Here is a 20,651-nt window from a genome sequence, read left to right on the forward strand (position 1 = left end):
ACCCATACCAGACGATCAGCACACACGATCAGCACACATCACCCCCATTCTCTACCAACTCCACTGGCTACCAGTTCCGTCCCGGATCAAATACAAATTAGTACTACTCACCTTCAAAGCGCTCCATAACCTTTCTACCCCCTACATCCGCGACCTCCTGATCCCGTACACTCCATCCCACTCACTAAGATCTTCTGACCAAAATCTCTTGGCTATCCCCCGCGCCAGACTTTCCACCCTGGGTGGCAGATCCTTTAGTGTCTTGGCCCCCAAACTCTGGAACAGCCTCCCACAACCTCTTCGTGACTGTCCTTCACTTCCCCTCTTTAAAGCTCATCTCAAGACCTTTTTGTTTAATGATCATTTCTCCACACCAAACTCGTAGCTTCATATTGATAACTTGTCTTTGTTGTATTGTTTTGGTTGTTGCTGTTGTGTATACTTTCCTTCCCACTATGTAAAGCGACCTTGGGTTTACGAAAGGCGCTATATAAAATAAACTTATTATTAAAAATAAACTTATTATTTCTTTATATTCAGTGTCAAACAGGATCCATTTAGGCCAAATTAACATTTTCTCAAGACTTTGTTAATTTACATTTATGCATTTGGCAGACGCTTTTATCCAAAGCGACTTACATTGCATTTCAAGGTACACATTTACAGTCTTATCAGTTCAATTTACTGCCGATTACAGCAGGTTTTTGCCGGCCACATAAAACAGTGTCGTCTGCATACATCTGAAGACCAACCTCAAGAAGTTTGTTCATGTACAGGCTAAAGAGAATAGGCCCCAGAATAGTTCCCAGAGGGTTTCCTATCATAATTTTACATTATCAATAACAACACATTTTTTCGACCCTGTAGATATGACTCAAACCATAAGAGTGCCTGCTTTGACAAATGAAAAGATGATAGTTTTGAGGTAAGGAGGCTATGATTTACGGTATCGAAAGCCAGGAACACCATATTTCCTTTGTCAAGTGACTGCACAATGTTTTCTAATAATGCACAGATGGCAGATTCAGTCTAGTGATTCTGGCTGAAACCGTACTGCACAAAGAGATGTGTTTCTAAACATTTAATTAGTTGTTCTGAAACAATTTTTTCCAATATTTTAGATGCTACCGGGACTAGATAATTGGTCGATAGTTACTGGCATCTGCAGTAATCCCGGACTTAAAGACGGGCTTAACTAGTGTTTTTTTCCCAAGTATCTGGACATTTTCTAGTTTTAATAAAGACATTAATATTGTGAGTCAGAGGCTGGCTGATAATTTGGGCATATTTAATAAATTAAAAAAACTGCATCCATATTGTATGTGTCTCTGGATGAAGTGGTATTCAGGTCCGAAATAGCTTTAAAGTCCCGCAGTTGTAAAAAAATCAAAGTTTTAATGTTGTTTATATGTGTATGTGGTGTTTTTAATATGCTTTAAGACAAATCATGAGTAAATTCATAAGTCGACAGCATTGCTGAGTATTTTCTCCTTAAAACTGCAGTGAACCAAAGACAGTCTCAAAAACACGGTTTGAAATCGCTGGTGTTTCTGACGTCACAAACTACCTTGTAACCAATCAGATCAACGTGTGATCGTCAACCAGTGGATCTCTGAGTGAGTGAGTGAGTGGAGGCGGGGCTCATTTGCATATTCATAGAACCACGCATACTAAATGAGGAAAGGATGTCGAGTTACATTAAAGATATTTTAAGACATTTTTTTAAGCGAAAAAACATTTAAATATGTAATTTTTCTGGTCAAAGATGAGTTTTAAGGGATAAAATAATTGACTACAGGAGGACTTTAAATCATGCTAACACATGACGGTAAATTTATTTGCCTTACTCTGAGTAAAACCTTCAAGCTTTTAAAAGTTATTTTAAACTTTCAGACCTTTTGTCAACAAATTTTACTCATTTAGTAATTGTCATGGTTTTTGGTGTGAATCTCTCCTGGAGGAACACAAGATCTTCTTCATAAGTCACTCATTAGATGAAAAATCTCTTTTTTAGATATAAACGCTCATTAACGAGGCATTGATGAATGATGAAGCTCCCGTGCAGCATAAAAATTAAAACGATGTAAAACAGATGATTTTTTCCATTGGCAGATATTTGTTCTTGTTTTAAGCCCAAACTTATTTCATTTACATGATTATTTTCAGTAATCAAGACTTAATATCTTCAGTTATTTTGCTTCTCCAGTAAATGTATCTTTATTTAAGAATGTTTAGATATTTGTGCTGGAAAACAAGACAGAAACACTGAGGAAGAACATTGGGTTTTGCGGTGTGTTGCACGTATACTTTAGCAGAACATTAATCATATTGAATGTTTAAATATAATGTGCTGCAATGAATGTGAATAAGTTTAAGACATCTAGTGTCTCTGGAGGAAACTGGTCTGGTTCATGACCTCCATGTGAACACTTACATCACATTCACATCAATGGCAGTGACGAAGTTCATTCCTGCTGACGCTTGTCAAACTTGTGTAATGTTCATAAGCTCAAGCATATTTGCTCATGCGAGTGATAATGTTGGACAAGCGACAGAAACGTGGACTTCAGCTGGAGCCTTATCTGCCGGAGCAGTGCATGCTGGGTAAATGGGGTATGTTCTCACCCTCATATAACGTCAGATGATGAGCTGCTGACGCTCGACTCGTTCTGCTGCCAATAAGTGTCTTTCTAGGGAACGAGAAACGTGTTGGATGACGTCCATATAGTGGAGAAATGAGGAGAAAGTGAATTGGAATCTGATCCAGGAATTCCTCATTTATTAACATACAGAATCCGCCGACTGAAACTCTATTCTGAACCCCTAGAAAAACACAATAATGATTTGATATGATAGATGAAATTGATTATGAGACTAATCAACAGCTAATTTAACAGCTAACAGGGAACGCTCTCAGAACATTCTGTCAATCTTCTTTTAAAGTTATAAAGAAACGTTCTTCCAGTAACATTAATAGAACGTTCATTCAAAGTTATATCTGGTTTTTAATAATGTTCTCAAAACGTTAGCACAAAAACATTATTTATACATCGTTTTTAACTGAAACTTTTTAGTTGGACGTTTTTTTTAAATGTTGCTACTTGTTTCAGAACCTTCAGAACACATTGAAAAGTAACGATCAGAGAACATTGAAAAGTAACGATCAGAGAACATTGAAAAGTAACGATCAGAGAACATTGAAAAGTAACGATCAGAGGACATTTCATAAGAAACGTTCAGAAAACTTTTAAAAGTAACGTTCAAAAAACATACAAAAGTTACATTCAGGAAACATTCAAAAGTAACGATCAGAAAACATTTAAAGGGTAACTAAACCCCTGGTCAGCCCAGCGGAGGGGGGCGTGCAACTGAGACGCATCTCTTCATATGGAACCTGCCTACGTCACCAACAACCGCTGCGTCACGAACCACCACAAACATACAATAGGAAAATACAACTGCAGTAGCCACCGTTCAACCTGAAGAGGGCAGCACTCAGACGTTTTTATACCATATATTGTAGAATTAAAACACTTTAAACCCAAATGTCCAAAAATTTACTGGAATCAATGAACAGCATTTATGAAGCTCCATTCTAAAAGATAATTAACAAAAAAAAGTTGTTTTAGTGTTTAGTTACCCTTTAAAAGTAACGATCAGAGAACGTTCAAAAGTAACGATCAGAGAACGTTCAAAAGTAACGATCAGAGAACGTTCAAAAGTAACGATCAGAGAACGTTCAAAAGTAACGATCAGAGAACGTTCAAAAGTAACGATCAGAGAACGTTCAAAAGTAACGATCAGAGAACGTTCAAAAGTAACGATCAGAGAACGTTCAAAAGTAACGATCAGAGAACGTTCAAAAGTAACGTTCAGAGAACGTTCAAAAGTAACGTTCAGAGAACATTCAAAAGTAACGTTCAGAGAACATTCAAAAGTAACGTTCAGAGAACATTCAAAAGTAACGTTCAGAGAACATTCAAAAGTAACGTTCAGAGAACATTCAAAAGTAACGTTCAGAGAACAGTCAAAAGTAACGTTCAGAGAACATTCAAAAGTAACGTTCAAAAGTAGCGATCAGAGAACGTTCAAAAGTAACGATCAGAGAACGTTCAAAAGTAACGATCAGAGAACATTCAAAAGTAACAATCAAAAGTAACGATCAGAGAACGTTCAAAAGTAACGATCAGAGAACGTTCAAAAGTAACGATCAGAGAACGTTCAAAAGTAACGATCAGAGAACGTTCAAAAGTAACGATCAGAGAACGTTCAAAAGTAACGATCAGAGAACGTTCAAAAGTAACGATCAGAGAACATTCAAAAGTAACAATCAAAAGTAACGATCAGAGAACGTTCAAAAGTAACGATCAGAGAACGTTCAAAAGTAACGATCAGAGAACATTCAAAAGTAACAATCAAAAGTAACGATCAGAGAACGTTCAAAAGTAACGATCAGAGAACATTCAAAAGTAACATTCAGGAAACATTTAAGTAACGATCAGAAAACATTCAAAATTAACGATCAGAGAACATTCAAAAGTAACGATCAGAGAACTGTTATGTGGATGCAGGAGATGAACCCAAATGCAGACAGAGTGCGATGAACACAAGGTTTATTGGTAACAAACAAGAAAACAAAACCAACGAGGGGGCAAAATACGGACAGGGCAGGGAAACTTAGACTGACAAGACTAGACTATGACTATACGAAAACAAACAATACTACTAATAAAATGTTCACAACGACACAACCTTCTACAAAGTACTCACAGGTAAGATAAGCACGGAGAATGATACACGCATTGTTTGACACAATGAACCGACACAGGACAGCAAACACAAGGGGATTAAATAGGGAACACTAATGACGAGGACAGGTGAAACTGACTAGACAATAATAACAAGACGAGGATAACAAGGGGGCGGGGTTACGTAACGACACAACACAAGCAAATGGCCCAAACAACAGACCATGCGCTTGTACATAAAACATGGGTCTGTCATGATCCTGCCACAATACTAGAAGAATACAACGACATTATGGCAGAATCATGGCAGAACCCCCCGCTTAAGGAGCGGCTTCCAGATGCTCAAAGGGACACTAAGCACAAGACAAGACAGACAAAAACCAACAAAACATGGAAAACACTAATAACGGCATACATGAATAAACAATAACAGGGTTAGGGTGAAACATCAAAGACAACATACAAGGCAAGGGAGGAGGAGGAAAAACAGAGTTCAAGGGGGGTGGTCCAGGGAGGATGGGTGTGCTGGGGTTCTAAGGTCCATGGGATAATGGCAAGGAACGAGGAATCCGGGCAGGCTTTGAGGAAGACACACGAGGATCGGACTTGGGCGAAACAGTCCGGGGTTTCGTGGAGACAGGAGGAACAGTCCGGGGACTAGTGGCGACAGGGGAAACAGTACGGGGACTAGTGGCAGCAGGGAGGAATGGGGAAACAGTCCGGGGATGAGACATGACAGAGGAGATAGGGGAAACAAACGGATGACCGGAGACAGCGGGGACTGCAGCAGCAGGTAGTGGAACGGAGACAAGGGGATTATCAGGCGGTAGGGGGGCGGGAACAGGAACAGAGCGCCCAGAGGTAGACCCAGAATCAACGCTCCAGAACTCCGATTCGGTGACCGCCATAGGCTCTGAAACTGCACCCTCGGCGGCAGGCTCGGGGGTGCAGCGCCCTCGGCGGCAGGCTCGGGGGTGCAGCGCCCTCGGCGGCAGGCTCGGGGGTGCAGCGCCCTCGGCGGCAGGCTCGGGGGTGCAGCGCCCTCGGCGGCAGGCTCGGGGGTGCAGCGCCCTCGGCGGCAGGCTCGGGGGTGCAGCGCCCTCGGCGGCAGGCTCGGGGGTGCAGCGCCCTCGGCGGCAGGCTCGGGGGTGCAGCGCCCTCGGCGGCAGGCTCGGGGGTGCAGCGCCCTCGGCGACAGGCTCGGGGGTGCAGCGCCCTCGGCGACAGGCTCGGGGGTGCAGCGCCCTCGGCGACAGGCTCGGGTGCAGCGCCCTCGGCGGCAGGCTCGGCTGCAGCGCCCTCGGCGGCAGGCTCGGCTGCAGCGCCCTCGGCGGCAGGCTCGGGGACTGAGGGCAAGACAGGACGGACAGGGACTTCGAGGATCTTGACTAGACACGACAAATAATCGGATAGGGTCCTGGCAGCTAAGATGACAGGCATGTAATGTTGTGAGGAAACAGACTGCAAAACTGCATCAGCCGCTCGATCGGGCGCGGCTCTCACGGCAGGCTTCACTGCATCAGATCTCGCCCTCTCAACCACGGGCTCAGGAGTCGCGCTTCCAGCAGCAGATACAGGACAAGCGTTCATAGATGCCGCCTCAGAAACAGCGGTCACTGCTGCAGACTCAGGAACAGCGCTTACTGTTGCAGCCTCATTAACAGCACTCGCGGCAGCAGAATCAGGAGAAGATGGCAATGGGAAACAGGAAGCTCCCTTCTTTCGCCTCTTTGGCTGCGGGGCAATTGTCACAGCAGGGCTCGCGATCGGCTGGCCGGGCTCAACGGAAGACGTAATGGGAACAGGGAAGACCACTTCTGGTTGGGTGAGGTCAGATGACGATGACTCCGAGGGGGAACCCCAAGAAACCCGTCTCCCTCGTTTACCACGGAGGTCAGCGGGTGTGGAAGACGCCTCTGGAGTCGAAACGAGATGAGCCTGGTTCTCTAGCATGACCACCACTAATACGCGACCCTCCGGGATCACGGGCAGCGTGCCCGGTGAAGACGACATGGTGGAGGCCTGCGAATCCTTCCTTGACAAGCAGGCCACCATATCCGGGAACGGGCGGAGAACCAGACTCTCCCGTTCAGCCAGAGAAGGCAGAACGTTTAGGCCCGCGATGAGGTAGCGATTTACTTCTTGAGTAACGTTTAGGCAAGAAGAACCGCCTCTCCTCCGCGACCCGGGCGTACTGTCTCAAGGTCCGCTCACCCTGGGAAGGAAACGGAAGCTTCCGTTCCTGGAATCGGAAACTTAGACTGACAAGACTAGACTATGACTATACGAAAACAAACAATACTACTAATAAAATGTTCACAACGACACAACCTTCCACAAAGTACTCACAGGTAAGATAAGCACAGAGAATGATACACACATTGTTTGACACAATGAACCGACACAGGACAGCAAACACAAGGGGATTAAATAGGGAACACTAATGACGAGGACAGGTGAAACTGACAAGACAATAATAACAAGACGAGGATAACAAGGGGGCGGGGTTACGTAACGAGACAACAAAAGCACATGGCCCAAACAACAGACCATGCACTTGTACATAAAACATGGGTCTGTCATGATCCTGCCACAATACTAGAAGAATACAACGACATTATGGCAGAATCATGACAAGAACATTCAAAAGTAACGATCAGAGAACATTTAAAAGTAACGTTCAAAAAACATACAAAAGTAACATCTATGGAAACGTTCAAAAATAACAATCATAGAACATTTAAAAGTAACGTTCAGAGAACATTCAAAAGTAACGATCAGAGAACATTGAAAAGTAACGATCAGAGAACATTCGAAAGTAACGATCAGAGAACATTCAAAAGTAACGATCAGAAAACATTCAAAAGTAACGATCAGAGAACATTCAAAAGTAACGATCAGAAAACATTCAAAAGTAACAATCAGAGAACATTCAAAAGTAACGATCAGAGAACATTTAAAAGCAACGATTAGAGAACATTCAAAAGTAACGATCAGAGAACATTTAAAAGTAACGATCAGAAAACATTCAAAAGTAACGATCAGAGAACATTCAAAAGTAACGATCAGAAAACATTCAACAGTAACGTTCAGAGAACATTCAAAAGTAACAATCAGAGAACATTGAAAAGTAACGATCAGAGAACATTCAAAAGTAACGATCAGAGAACATTCAAAAGTAACGATCAGAGAACATTGAAAAGTAACGATCAGAGAACATTCAAAAGTAACGATCAGAGAACATTTAAAAGTAACGATCAGAAAACATTCAAAAGTAACGATCAGAGAACATTCAAAAGTAACGATCAGAAAACATTCAAAAGTAACGTTCAGAGAACATTGAAAAGTAACGATCAGAGAACATTCAAAAGTAACGATCAGAGAACATTCAAAAGTAACGATCAGAGAACATTGAAAAGTAACGATCAGAGAACATTCAAAAGTAACGTTCAGAAAACATTCAAAAGGAACGTTCAGAGAACATTCAAAAGTAACGATCATAGAACATTCAAAAGTAACGATCAGAGAACATTCAAAAGTAACGATCAGAGAACATTCAAAAGTAACGATCAGAGAACATTCAAAAGTAACGTTCAGAGAACATTCAAAAGTAACGATCAGAGAACATTCAAAAGTAACGATCAGAGAACATTCAAAAGTAACGATCAGAGAACATTTAAAAGTAACGATCAGAAAACATTAAAAAGTAACGATCAGAGAACATTCAAAAGTAACGATCAGAGAACATTCAAAAGTAACGTTCAGAGAACATTCAAAAGTAACGATCAGAGAACATTCAAAAGTAACGATCAGAGAACATTCAAAAGTAACGATCAGAGAACATTTAAAAGTAACGATCAGAAAACATTAAAAAGTAACGATCAGAAAACATTCAAAAGTAACGATTAGAGAACATTCAAAAGTAACGTTCAGAGAACATTCAAAAGTAACGGTCAGAGAACATTCAAAAGTAACGATCAGAGAACATTCAAAAGTAACGATCAGAAAACATTCAAAAGTAACGTTCAGAGAACATTCAAAAGTAACGGTCAGAGAACATTCAAAAGTAACGATCAGAGAACATTCAAAAGTAACGATCAGAGAACATTCAAAAGTAACGTTCAGAGAACATTCAAAAGTAACGATCAGAGAACATTCAAAAGTAACGATCAGAGAACATTCAAAAGTAACGATCAGAGAACATTTAAAAGTAACGATCAGAAAACATTCAAAAGTAACGATCAGAGAACATTCAAAAGTAACGATCAGAAAACATTCAAAAGTAACGATCAGAGAACATTCAAAAGTAACGTTCAGAGAACATTGAAAAGTAAAGATCAGAGAACATTCAAAAGTAACGATCAGAGAACATTCAAAAGTAACGATCAGAGAACATTCAAAAGTAACGATCAGAGAACATTCAAAAGTAACGATCAGAGAACATTCAAAATTAACGATCAGAAAACATTCAAAAGTAACATTCCCATTGTGTTTGAAGAATGATACAATGGAATGAAATGAAGCAGTCAGTCAAATTATTTAGTAAACTGATTTCCACTTTAATAAAAAAAAAACTATATAACAAAGCATCGATTTTTCTTTAATCGTGTTTGTTATATAGTATTTTTTATTAAAGTGGAAATCAGTTTACTAAACAATGTTGACTGACTGCTTCATTTCATTCCGTTGTATCATTCCCTGATACAATAGTTTATGGAGCAAGGGCGCCGCCATCTTGCAATACCACAGCGCGTGACGTCACGGGGGTGGTTGTCTTGCCTGAGGTTCATAGATATTTCGTAGAGGACTGAATAATGTACTAAATACTGATACTAAATAAATAACAGGCTAAATAATGTAACAGGGCTTGACTGCTTCATTTCCACTTTAACGTTTGCATAACCAACCACAAAACTCTCTGTCTGCAGCTTTAGTGACTTTAAAGAGACTTTAATGTTTAGCTTATGGAATATAAGTGATGATTTGACTGAGATGTATCAGTGTGTGTGTGTGTGTGTGTGTGTGTGTGTGTGTGTGTGTGTCTTGTTTAGTGCAGGACAAGTACACTGAAGACGTTCTGTCTCTGGAAGCCCTTCAGGAACAACATGTTTTTCTGCTCTTATCTGAGCGAGTTCTGCTGTTTAGACATTAACTCACACTTGTGGCTAACGCTAGCTGTAGTACCAGGTTTACGGCTCGCGACCTCTGAATGAACACACCGTTCCTCTTTACTGGATAATTGAGATTCCACAACAAGCGTCTTATCGCACCAATTTCAACACACGAGTCAAAGTTTACGAGCCGCTGAAGTTCAAACCAGTGAATGGGATGATCAGATGCGCTGACAAGAACGCTTCGCTAACGTGTCCATTGGGTTATGAAAACATTATTTTTGAACGTTCAAAATGCCCCGTTTAAAAAAAAAGAAAAAATAATGTTTTTTCTTGGCTAGCCTATGTGAACGTCGTCTATTGTAGCCTAAAATTCTGAATCTTCCAACATTATGGGAATGTTACTTTTGAATGTTCTCTGAACGTTCTGAAGTAGCATTTAAAAAACGTCCATCTAAAACGTTGCAGTTAAAAACGGTGTATAAATAGTGTTTTTGTGCTGACGTAGGCTACTATAAAGCCCAGATAATGAACGGTCTATTAACGTTACTGGAGGAACGTTTGTATATTATATTATTTTGAGGGAACCTTGACAGAACGTTCTGAGAATAATTCCCTGTTAGGCGCTTTTATTTCTGTAGCGCTTTATACAATGGATATTGTTTTATTGCAGCTTTACAGAGAAGAGAGGAAAATAATGATTCAATGATGCAAATAGAGTTCGTTTCATTTCGTCATTGTTCAGCTGAAGTCATTTCGGTGTTGAATCAATCTATCAATCAATTAATTAATCATAATTTTCCTATTAAACACCTATAGTTAAAAAGTGACACTTTATTTTAAGAGGACGTAGTTTTATGTACTTACTCGAAGTACGGAGTAATGTTAATTAAATGTACTAACTGTAGAGTTACAGTTAGGGTTATTTACTTGTAGTTATGGATAATTTATTACTATGGTAAGTAACAAGTAACTACTTCACCTTAAAATAAAATGTTACTATTAAAACATTTCAGTCATGTTCTATTAAATTATTTTAAAAGTTATTTTTTAGGCTACTTGTTGAAATATTTTGGCAATCATTATATTTTCTACTAAACACTTATAGTTAAAACATCTCAGTCATACTCTATTAAACAGACTCGATTTCTGCTTAACTCTATATCAAATTATCAAGTGTTAAATTAATTCATGGTTATTTCATCAAAGCTGAATAATAAGTCAGAACAACCTTTAATTAGATTAATAATGAATCGATAAACTGTAAATAGTGGAATAAAGATGAGGTGAATTTACTTGAACTTTAATAGCAGTTCATGTCATATGAACAACATGCACAAATAAAGGATTATTTATTTATTATTTATATTTACATTTTAATATATAAATTAACTTATTGATTATTAATTCATTTTATTATAATTTTTATTGAGATATTATTAAGATGTTTATTATTAATTACTTAGCACTTTATTTTAATACTGTTTTTCATTGTTATTTGTTATATTGTATATTTCTTTTTCTTGTATGTAAACAACAATCATGCAAATAAAGTACATCAAACTGAATTAAATGAAGTGATTAAGAGCGTTTCAGGTTCAGACTCAATCTATAAGAACATAAATGCATTTACTGATGAATATCTGATAATGAAGTGCATGAGACGAATCTTCATACAGTGAAAGATTCTTGTCTGTAAAGTAGTAACTGATGCTTTATTTTATATAAATGATAAGAGTTTCTGATGAATATCGAGTCTGCCCTCTGCTGGACAGAAGCAGGAACTGCATTTACTGTAGCACCACCTGCTGGAAACACACATTACTGAACCCTCAACGAGATATTATAAAGCTACTGTATCATATCTGATATGAGCTCTAAATATTGAACATGATCTGATAAACCTGTCAATCTCCTCCAGTCCTTCTGTCTCTGATTGACAGTTTACACTCTTTTATAAAGTAAACGTCTTTCAGTTTAATTATACAAACGTCCTTCAGCTCGTGTATTTATGATCTGAAATCTGCACTGATTTTTATCATGTAAACATGAGAATAACTTTGATATTGTTAGTAATATTTCAGCTGGATTACTTGATTATCCATCATAATTTATTATAAAAGTCATGAGTATCAAATATGATGATCAGGCTTTTGAGGAAGGTTTATTTGTTCGTCTCTCAATCATCATTGTATTGCATTGCATTATATACGTTTTAAAACTATAGATCATCTTACTAAGACATATTATTGGCAGATATTGATATTTATATGCATTTTGTCAGTATCTGCTATACTGTTATAAAGATCTCGCAGAATTTCATATAAATATCAGCATATTTGTTCACTTTGAGTCTCTGATGTTTTTCCATATTCTCACTATTTCAGACTATATGGGCCATAAAAGCCTAATGGATCAAATATGATACTCAACATTAAACATGCAAACTTTTATATTTTGTCTGAGGGTTCAATAAACGGTTAAACAGAATACACACATCTGAATTATTTACACAACATGACAATTTAATTCACTACGGCTGTTGATGTGCTTCATATTGATATTAATTCATCATCATACAACATGTGATGCATGTAAACGCAAAAGAGGAATAAAAAACAACTCAATGCTTAAATTATTTTATAAAAGGTTTTATTTGGCAGCTAAATTGAAATGCATCAGATTGTATAACATAGTGTGTGTGTGTGTGTGTGTGTGTGTGTGTGTGTGATAGACACTGTCCCAAAGAGAAACATCCGGTAACACTATTCAGCATCTGATATAAATAAAAACGAGAGTTACATGTATAAGCAGTTATTTCTGCGTGTGGATCTGAACTCTGAACAGCAGCCGGTTTTCCACAGAAGTTCCTCCTGAAAACACAGGGAACGTCTGTCGTGTGTGTTCATCTTGAGCTTAAACTTTCTCCAGATGTTTCCTGAAGCGCAGAAGGAAGTTTCACACGCGAAGGCAACAGAACGAAGAGCAAACGGCCTAAAGACACACACACTGAAGGCACGTTTCTTCAGGAGCGACGCTCGTCTTCATCAGTGAGAACATCACACACAAATCTGGCCTTCAACACACATGACCTTTAAACAAGAAGCAACAAGAACATAAAACAACTACATACTGAATCTGTGCTAAACTACATTATAAAAAGGCCAACAGTCGGTATATTGCAACTCTCTCCACTATCATCATCATCATCATGCATACAATGTCACTTCCTGTCAACGGCCGCCTGATTGGCTGACTGGGTCATGTGACAGTGGCATCTCGGAGGGCACAGAACGGGCATCTCTGTGAAGGAAGACGAGACGCTGGAGAGAGAACGACTCACGCCAACGTGTGTGCAGTTATGGAATATACATTATAGAAATGCCAAATGCTTCATATATTATATGCAGCAGGAATATATATATATTATGGAAATACCAAATGCAAAAACTAACTAGTTCGGAATTTAAGGAGCACAAGATAATACGATCTGAAATAAAAAATGCATCATATATTATATCATCCAGAAATGCCAAATGCATATGAAGAAATATAGAAGTAATATGTTATAGAAATGCACTAGTTCGTATAATCTAAACCGCCGGATTAAATCTGCAGAAAGCGTAAAAAAATGCATTTCGCTGATAATATGGAACTTGTATTATAGAAATGGCAAATGCATCATTTATAACTAAAACATCATAAACAGAATGAGTGTCTCGTAGTTTCTCTCTCCAGCTGTTGACTTCCTGTTAGAAGCGTTTCTCTGGAATAAAAGCGAACACGGCAAACCCGACCCGATATCCCCCGCCTGGACGACGAGCACACTGAATCATGGGAAATACCACACTGCACAAACGCCTCTCGTACTTCGTATTTTTGTCTTGTTTCCAGTCCAAATCAAAATGCATTTACGAGATGAGTGAAATGACATAAGATATTCTGTCCGGTTTTCCGGGGGAATTAATCAAAATCAATCGAGTTGATGCTTAAAACAAGAAAAATGATCCGCCAATGTGAAAAATAATCTAAATTTAAACTGTTTTTTTAATTTATTTTAAGTATAACTCACTTGATTTGTATTTATTTCCCCAGAAAACAAGACTTAATACCTTATGTCATTTCACTACTTTAGTAAATGCATCTTGATTTAAGAAATGTTTGATATTTGGACTGGAAACAAGACGAAAATACTCCGTAAGAAAAGCGTTTTCTGCACCGTTTGGCAGCGATTCTGATTCAGTGATTCAGTGACTCAGTGAGTCGAGTGAATCAACTCTCTCCTGGTGGATCTTCCACGACATGATTCCAGTTCTGCGAGCGTCGTCACATGACGGAGCGTTTGCATATTCGTTTGCGTTGGTGCTCGTTCACGGCTACAGGTGTGGATTGTTTTCCTCTCGGTAAAGTGCTATAAGAGACGCCGGACGATCCTTCGCTTCTAAACACCAATGATTGTGAATTCAGACTCTAGAATACAGAATAAAATTAAGGCAAACACATCTGAGACATGAACTGAAACTACACTAGAAATCTAGATCTACTCTAGAACTCTGTCAGATCTGGGAAGCAAAGGCTTCTGGTCTGGATGATGGGCATTAACTGGTTAATCCCAGTCCAGGACACACACACACTATCTGTGGACCGATCATATTGTAATATTAAAAATAGTGCAATTTTAGACATTTATATAAATAACTCTAAAATCGTGCTTTTAAGTTTGCTTTTTTTAAGCTTTCCATATACATGTATATATATTTATATAGAAGCCTATATACACACATACTGCGTATTGTTGTTGGCAAACGCTGTATCTGACAGCAAACACACACACAAACATCAGAATAAGTGTCTCGATATTGTGCATCTAATGCAAAACTAATGATGCGTGATGAAGCGTCTTTACAGAAGAACTGAAGACGAGAAAGAAACTGAACCCTGACAGGAAGAAAGTGTTTCGCTGTAAAACACGATCTCGCTGATTTCCTGCAGAAACATCCAAACATTCAGAAATCGAGTCTTTACGGGAGTTTATGATTAAAACACCAACAAATATCGGCCAATGGTGTCGGAGAATAATCGTTTTTATACATATTTCAGACTTAACATCTTCACTCGTTGTTGTCCTGCAGATTTATGAACGTTTAGATATTAGTGCTTGAAAACGAGATCATGGCGTAAGGATTATTCTCCATCACTAGAATCCAGGAAACCGTGTTTCGTGTGTCGTCAGAGTCTGTCATAAAACTAAGAGCATCGAGGACACATAACATGTAATATATATACATATATATCGAAAGGTCTGAGTGTAAAGGCAAGAGCGCAGTGAATCCGTGAGTCTCTTGTGCGACGGCCCGGTTCACTGGAGCGCTGTGTATAATATATATATATATATATATATAGAGTTAGTCTGGTCCGAGTGTCTGTTCTCGCTGACGTCATCAGACCGGCTGTGCGCTGAGTTTGGTGTCCGTTCGGCTGATCTGAATGAGCTGAGTGTGTGTGTGTGAGCCCGGGTGGTAGCAGTGACCTATGACCTCGCAGTAGGCGGGCGGCGCCGTGCCGCGGTCGAACACGGTGCGGTTGGGTGGCGCGCGCACCGACTCACGGTTCAGCTCCAGCTGTTGCTCGGGGTCCCGCAGCTGCAGGGAACACGGCCCCTGGTACGGCGGAGGCTCCTCCCCGTCCGACAGAGCGATGGTGGGCGGCAGGTCGATGGTGGCGTGCGGCAGGTACGGGTACGTGGGCTGGAAGCGGCTGAGACGCGAGCGCTGGAGAGACGAGGGTCGAGGAGTGTAGGTCTGCGGACGACAGGAAGACATGCAGAACACTGTGAACACTGCTCACTGAAACACTACACACTACTCTCGGTCTAAAATAGCACAAATGTATGTAAAGTCAATATAATGTATTTTTGGTCAATGAAATGGTCAGCACTAAGTAAAAGTTATGCATTCTTTATTATGCATTTTTAATGCAATGTTTTGCCCTTTTTGTTCAATAATATTTGTAATATTTTGAGGGAATTTTCAGCACTAAGTAATAGTTATGTATTTTTAATTCAATGTTTTGACATTTTTGTTCAATAATGTTAGTAATATTTTGTAATTTAAGGGGATTTTATGGCACTAAGAAAAAGTTATGCATCCTTTATTATGCATTTTTAATGCTATGTTTAGAAATTTTTGTACAATAATTTGGTAATATTTTGAGGGAATGTTATGGCACTAAGTAATAGCTATGCATTCTTTATTATGCATTTTTAATTCAATGTTTTGACATTTGTATTCAATAACATTTTTAATATTTTGAGAGGAATTTTATGGCACTAAGTAATAGTTATGCATTGTTTTGGCATATTGTGCATTTTTTAAAATATTTTTGTTCTATCATATTTTTATGCATTCTTTTAGCATATTCTGTATTTTTAATGTGGGACACACGGAGAACAGAGTCAAACATGCAGAAACTATAGTCCACACACACACACACACACACACACACACACACACACACACACACACACACACACACACACACACACACACACACACACACACACACACACACACACACACACACACACACACACACACACACAGTTCACTGAACCGCTAAACACTTGAAACACCACGAGTGCAGCTGTTTTTCCCAGTAAAATCAATGTAATGTATTTTTGGTCAATGATAATTTTAAATATTTTGTATTTTGATTTTTATGACACCAAGTAATAGTTAACTATGCATTCTTTTAGCACATTGTGCATTTGTAAACAAATTTTTTGACATTTTTGTTCAATAATATTTTTTATATTTTGTGTTTTGAGGGAATTTTATGGCACTAAGTAACATTTACGCATTCTTTTTGCATAAATACTACGCATTCTTTTTGCATATTGTGCATTTTTGCTTGTTCTCCTCAGTCAAGAACAACACAAATGTATGTTTTTTCCCCCAGTAGAGTCAAAGTATTGTATTTCTGTTCAATAATATTTTTAAATATTTAGAATTTTGTGGGAATTTTATGGCAGCAAGTAATAATTATGCATTATTTTTTCAGAAATAATATGCATTCTTTTGCATAAATATTATGCATTTTAATGCAATGTTTTAACATTTTTGTTCAGTCATATTTGTAATATTTTGAATTCTGAGGGAACTGTATGGTAATAAGTAATATTTATACATTCTTTTTGCATTATTATTATGCAGTTTTATACAATGTTTGAAAATTGTCTTCAATCATATTCTATTTTATATCATGTATTTTGAGGGAATTTTATTGCACCAAGTAATATTAATTAATGCACCAAATAATTATTTTTCCGATTAACCGCTTCATTGCTGTGTGCTTTTTTCTGCATAATGGCTGTTGTAGATTTAGCCCCAAAATCACATTTACAATTTGTTCAAGTGTGAGCACTTATTTTTGAGTCCACTATTTTTTTGTGTTCACATAGCAAGTGCCATAAAAGTCAAGTGAAGTAAAAAAATCGAATTGAGACAGGAATCATAAGCAGCATCCTTCTATTGTGCTGTAAATATATCCTCCTCATGCTTAAATAACGTCAGGTATCTTCACTCTTCAGTTCTACACAACTCTAGGGTTCTACACTCAATATTAAAGATCTCGTGACGCTATATAAGATAAACGTCTGAAATTATTGAATAACATGTGCTTATGAATGCAGTTATGATTATGAAATAAATCATACCTCAGTGATGGCAGCAGAAGATCCTGGAGCATCAGAGGACCACAGACCCTCCTGAACAGAACACAGAAACACACACACACATGATCGAGGAACACACACCACAGCAAACACAACTTATTAATCGTTTTTTACATTTATTTTTGTCACTTTCCAATCGAGCTGTGCAAGTCATGTACATCTCTGTATTTATTCAGTCATGTAATAAACCAACTTACATACAGTCGGTTGATCACCTCATCCACTGATTTGGGATTTTACATTTTTCTAATAATATTGTAAAAATATATTACAATTTATATAAGGATTTAAAATATACAATATATATATATTTTATGTTTATTAATATAATTCGCTATAGACTCTCATCTCAGACACGCTAGCCGTCTCACACACATTCGGCCCAGTTTATATCATGATTCAACTATGACATCATGATGAATCATAATGTGCTGGGTCGTGACATTGCAGTGTGTGTGTGTGTGTGTGTGTGTGTGTGTGTGTGTGTGTGTCGTGTTGTGAGGCAGGTGATCTACAACCACTAGATGTCAGGATTTCTGAAGTGAGTCTCTGATTAGGAATTAAGAAGAAAGTTACACTGTTCAACTACTAAACACACACACACACACACACACACGAGTCATTGATAATGTGACCCAGCCGAAGCTAACATTAGCACAATCACGCTACAGTGATCCGACGACTGTGAGACGGACAACAGCGTGTGTGAATGTAGCAAGTGTGTGTGTGTGTGTGTGTGTGAGAGAGAGAGAGAGTGTGTGTGTCTTTGTGTCATTGAGTCTGATGTCCAGTGTGTGTGTGTGTGTGTGTGTGTGTGTGTCATTGAGTCTGATGTCCAGTGTGCGTGTGTGTTTATGAGTGTGTGTGTGTGTGTTTATGAGTGTGTGTGTGTGTGTTTATGAGTGTGTGTGTGTGTGTGTGTGTGTGTGTTTGTGTGTGTGTGTGTTTGTGTGTGTGTGTGTGTCATTGAGTCTGATGTCCAGTGTGTGTGTGTGTGTGTGTGTGTCATTGAGTCTGATCTCCAGTGTGTGTGTGTGTATGAGAGAATGTGAATATGTGCGTGTGTCTGTGTGTCTGTGTGTCATTGAGTCTGATGTCCAGTGTACGGGTGTTTATGAGTGTGTGTGTGTGTTTATGAGTGTGTGTGTGTGTTTATGAGTGTGTGTGTGTGTCATTGAGTCTGATGTCCAGTGTGTGTGTGTGTATATGTGTGTGTGTTTATGAGTGTGTGTGTGTGTGTGTGTGTGTGTGTGTGTCATTGAGTCTGATGTCCAGTACGTGTGTGTGTGTGTGGTTCTCACCGACGGAAGGGGAAGGCGTCTGCGCGCTCGTCCGTGTCGAGAGATGAAGGATCTCGCAGAGAGTCTGTAGTGGTTCAGCAAACACGTGATCACGACCACCATCATCATCATCACCACCACGATCACCAGGATCTGGACAAACTCCAGCTGGGCTGCACACACACACACTGCATCAGACTCGATGACACACACACACACACACACACACACACACACACACACACTGCATCAGACTCGATGACACACACACACACACACACACACACACTGCATCAGACTCGATGACACACACACACTGCATCAGACTCAATGACACACACACACACACACTGCATCAGACTCGATGACACACACACACTGCATCAGACTCAATGACACACACACACACACACTGCATCAGACTCGATGACACACACACACTGCATCAGACTCAATGACACACACACACACACACACACACACACACACACACTGCATCAGACTCGATGACACACACACACTGCATCAGACTCAATGACACACACACACACACACACTGCATCAGACTCAATGACACACTTTTGACACACTCGCTCAAAACGCTCAAGATTACAACACAACAAACAAACACACACTCTAACAAACGGTCAGACTCACCGAGGCAGTGGCTCTGAACACACTCCTGCATGATCCACATTCACAGCCAGTCAAACACACACTGAACACTGAAGCTCCTGCGTTCACACACAGATGGGGTGAGAGGGGGACGGGCGACACACACACACACACACACACACACACGAGGTCTGCGGGTCTAGACTGAATAGTCTGAGCGAGTCGGTTTTGCATATGAAAACAAAAAGAGCATGAGACAGCTGATGGTGCGAGGACTGAAGTACACCACGATCTCACACACACACACACACACACACACACACCCACACACACGAGGAAATCATTAAAGCATCCTGTTTATCCACTAGAGTGTACTTTTTTTAATCTCTCGTTAGTTAATGTATTAGTTAACATGAACTAATTATGAGCAATATTGTTGGTGCAATAACTCGCTTACAGACACAACTTTTGATTTTAAAAATGTATTAGTAAATGTAGAAATTAACATTAATAATACATTTTATTTATAGGCGCCTTTCATGGCATCCAAGGACACCTTACAAAATCCATAAAGTAATCACATTAATCAATAAAACCAGTGCAGCAACAAACATTAAATCACACAAAAGCCTGCCTAAACAGAGAAGCTTTCAGACAAAAGACTAGAAGTGTTGTGAACGTCTACAGGAAGTGGGTTAACCAAAACTCATGACCCAAAGGAAGTCGTCCGAGTGTGTGGAAGAGCAAGTGTGTGTGCAGAAGCCGATCTTAACATGCGGGAAGGAGTGTGTATATGAACAAAATCTAGAAGATATGAAGCAAGTTGTTAAGTGCTTCGCAAGTTAAAAGTAAAATTTTAAAATTTACACGGAAGTTAACTGGGAGGCAATGCAAATCCTGTCAAAACATGAGAAATATGTTCAGAAATGGAAGTTTTGTAATGACTCGATATACCAACTGTAATTTATGAAGAGATTTGGAAGGAAGCTCATAAAACAAAGCATTACAGTAGTGGATTCGTGATGTTACGAGCGTGCACAAGCGTAGCAGAACTCTTGAGTGACAGGACACGACGCTGACGATTTATATTCCTAATATGAAAGAACGCAGAAAAGAGCTTCAGAATAGAGTTCTGTCAAGAATAAGAAACTTTTAACCTCATTAC

General features: G+C 39.2%; 1 protein-coding gene across 3 annotated transcripts in view; it reads right to left on the bottom strand.

Annotated features, from left to right (window-relative positions):
* Positions 1 to 12,494: 12,494 nt before the first annotated feature.
* The window catches only part of pmepa1 (prostate transmembrane protein, androgen induced 1), a 33,132-nt gene continuing 24,975 nt past the window's right edge, over positions 12,495 to 20,651 (bottom strand). Inside the window, exons 1-4 of one of the 3 annotated variants that reach the window (XM_077247642.1) lie at positions 19,529 to 19,608; positions 18,893 to 19,044; positions 17,574 to 17,624; positions 15,286 to 15,660 (exon numbers count right to left, since the gene is read on the bottom strand). In XM_077247642.1, coding sequence (XP_077103757.1) covers positions 15,301 to 15,660; positions 17,574 to 17,624; positions 18,893 to 19,044; positions 19,529 to 19,568 — 603 coding nt within the window. In that variant the 5' untranslated portion in view covers positions 19,569 to 19,608 and the 3' untranslated portion in view covers positions 15,286 to 15,300. Of the gene's footprint in view, positions 15,661 to 17,573; positions 17,625 to 18,892; positions 19,045 to 19,528; positions 19,609 to 20,651 lie in introns of those variants that run through there. The other 2 variants (XM_077247634.1, XM_077247651.1) reach the window with 2 other exon arrangements.

Source organism: Siphateles boraxobius, unplaced genomic scaffold (assembly GCF_051911475.1).
Source record: "Siphateles boraxobius isolate OS27281-9 unplaced genomic scaffold, OSU_SipBor_1 109, whole genome shotgun sequence".
NCBI classification, from domain to species: Eukaryota; Metazoa; Chordata; class Actinopteri; order Cypriniformes; family Leuciscidae; genus Siphateles; species Siphateles boraxobius.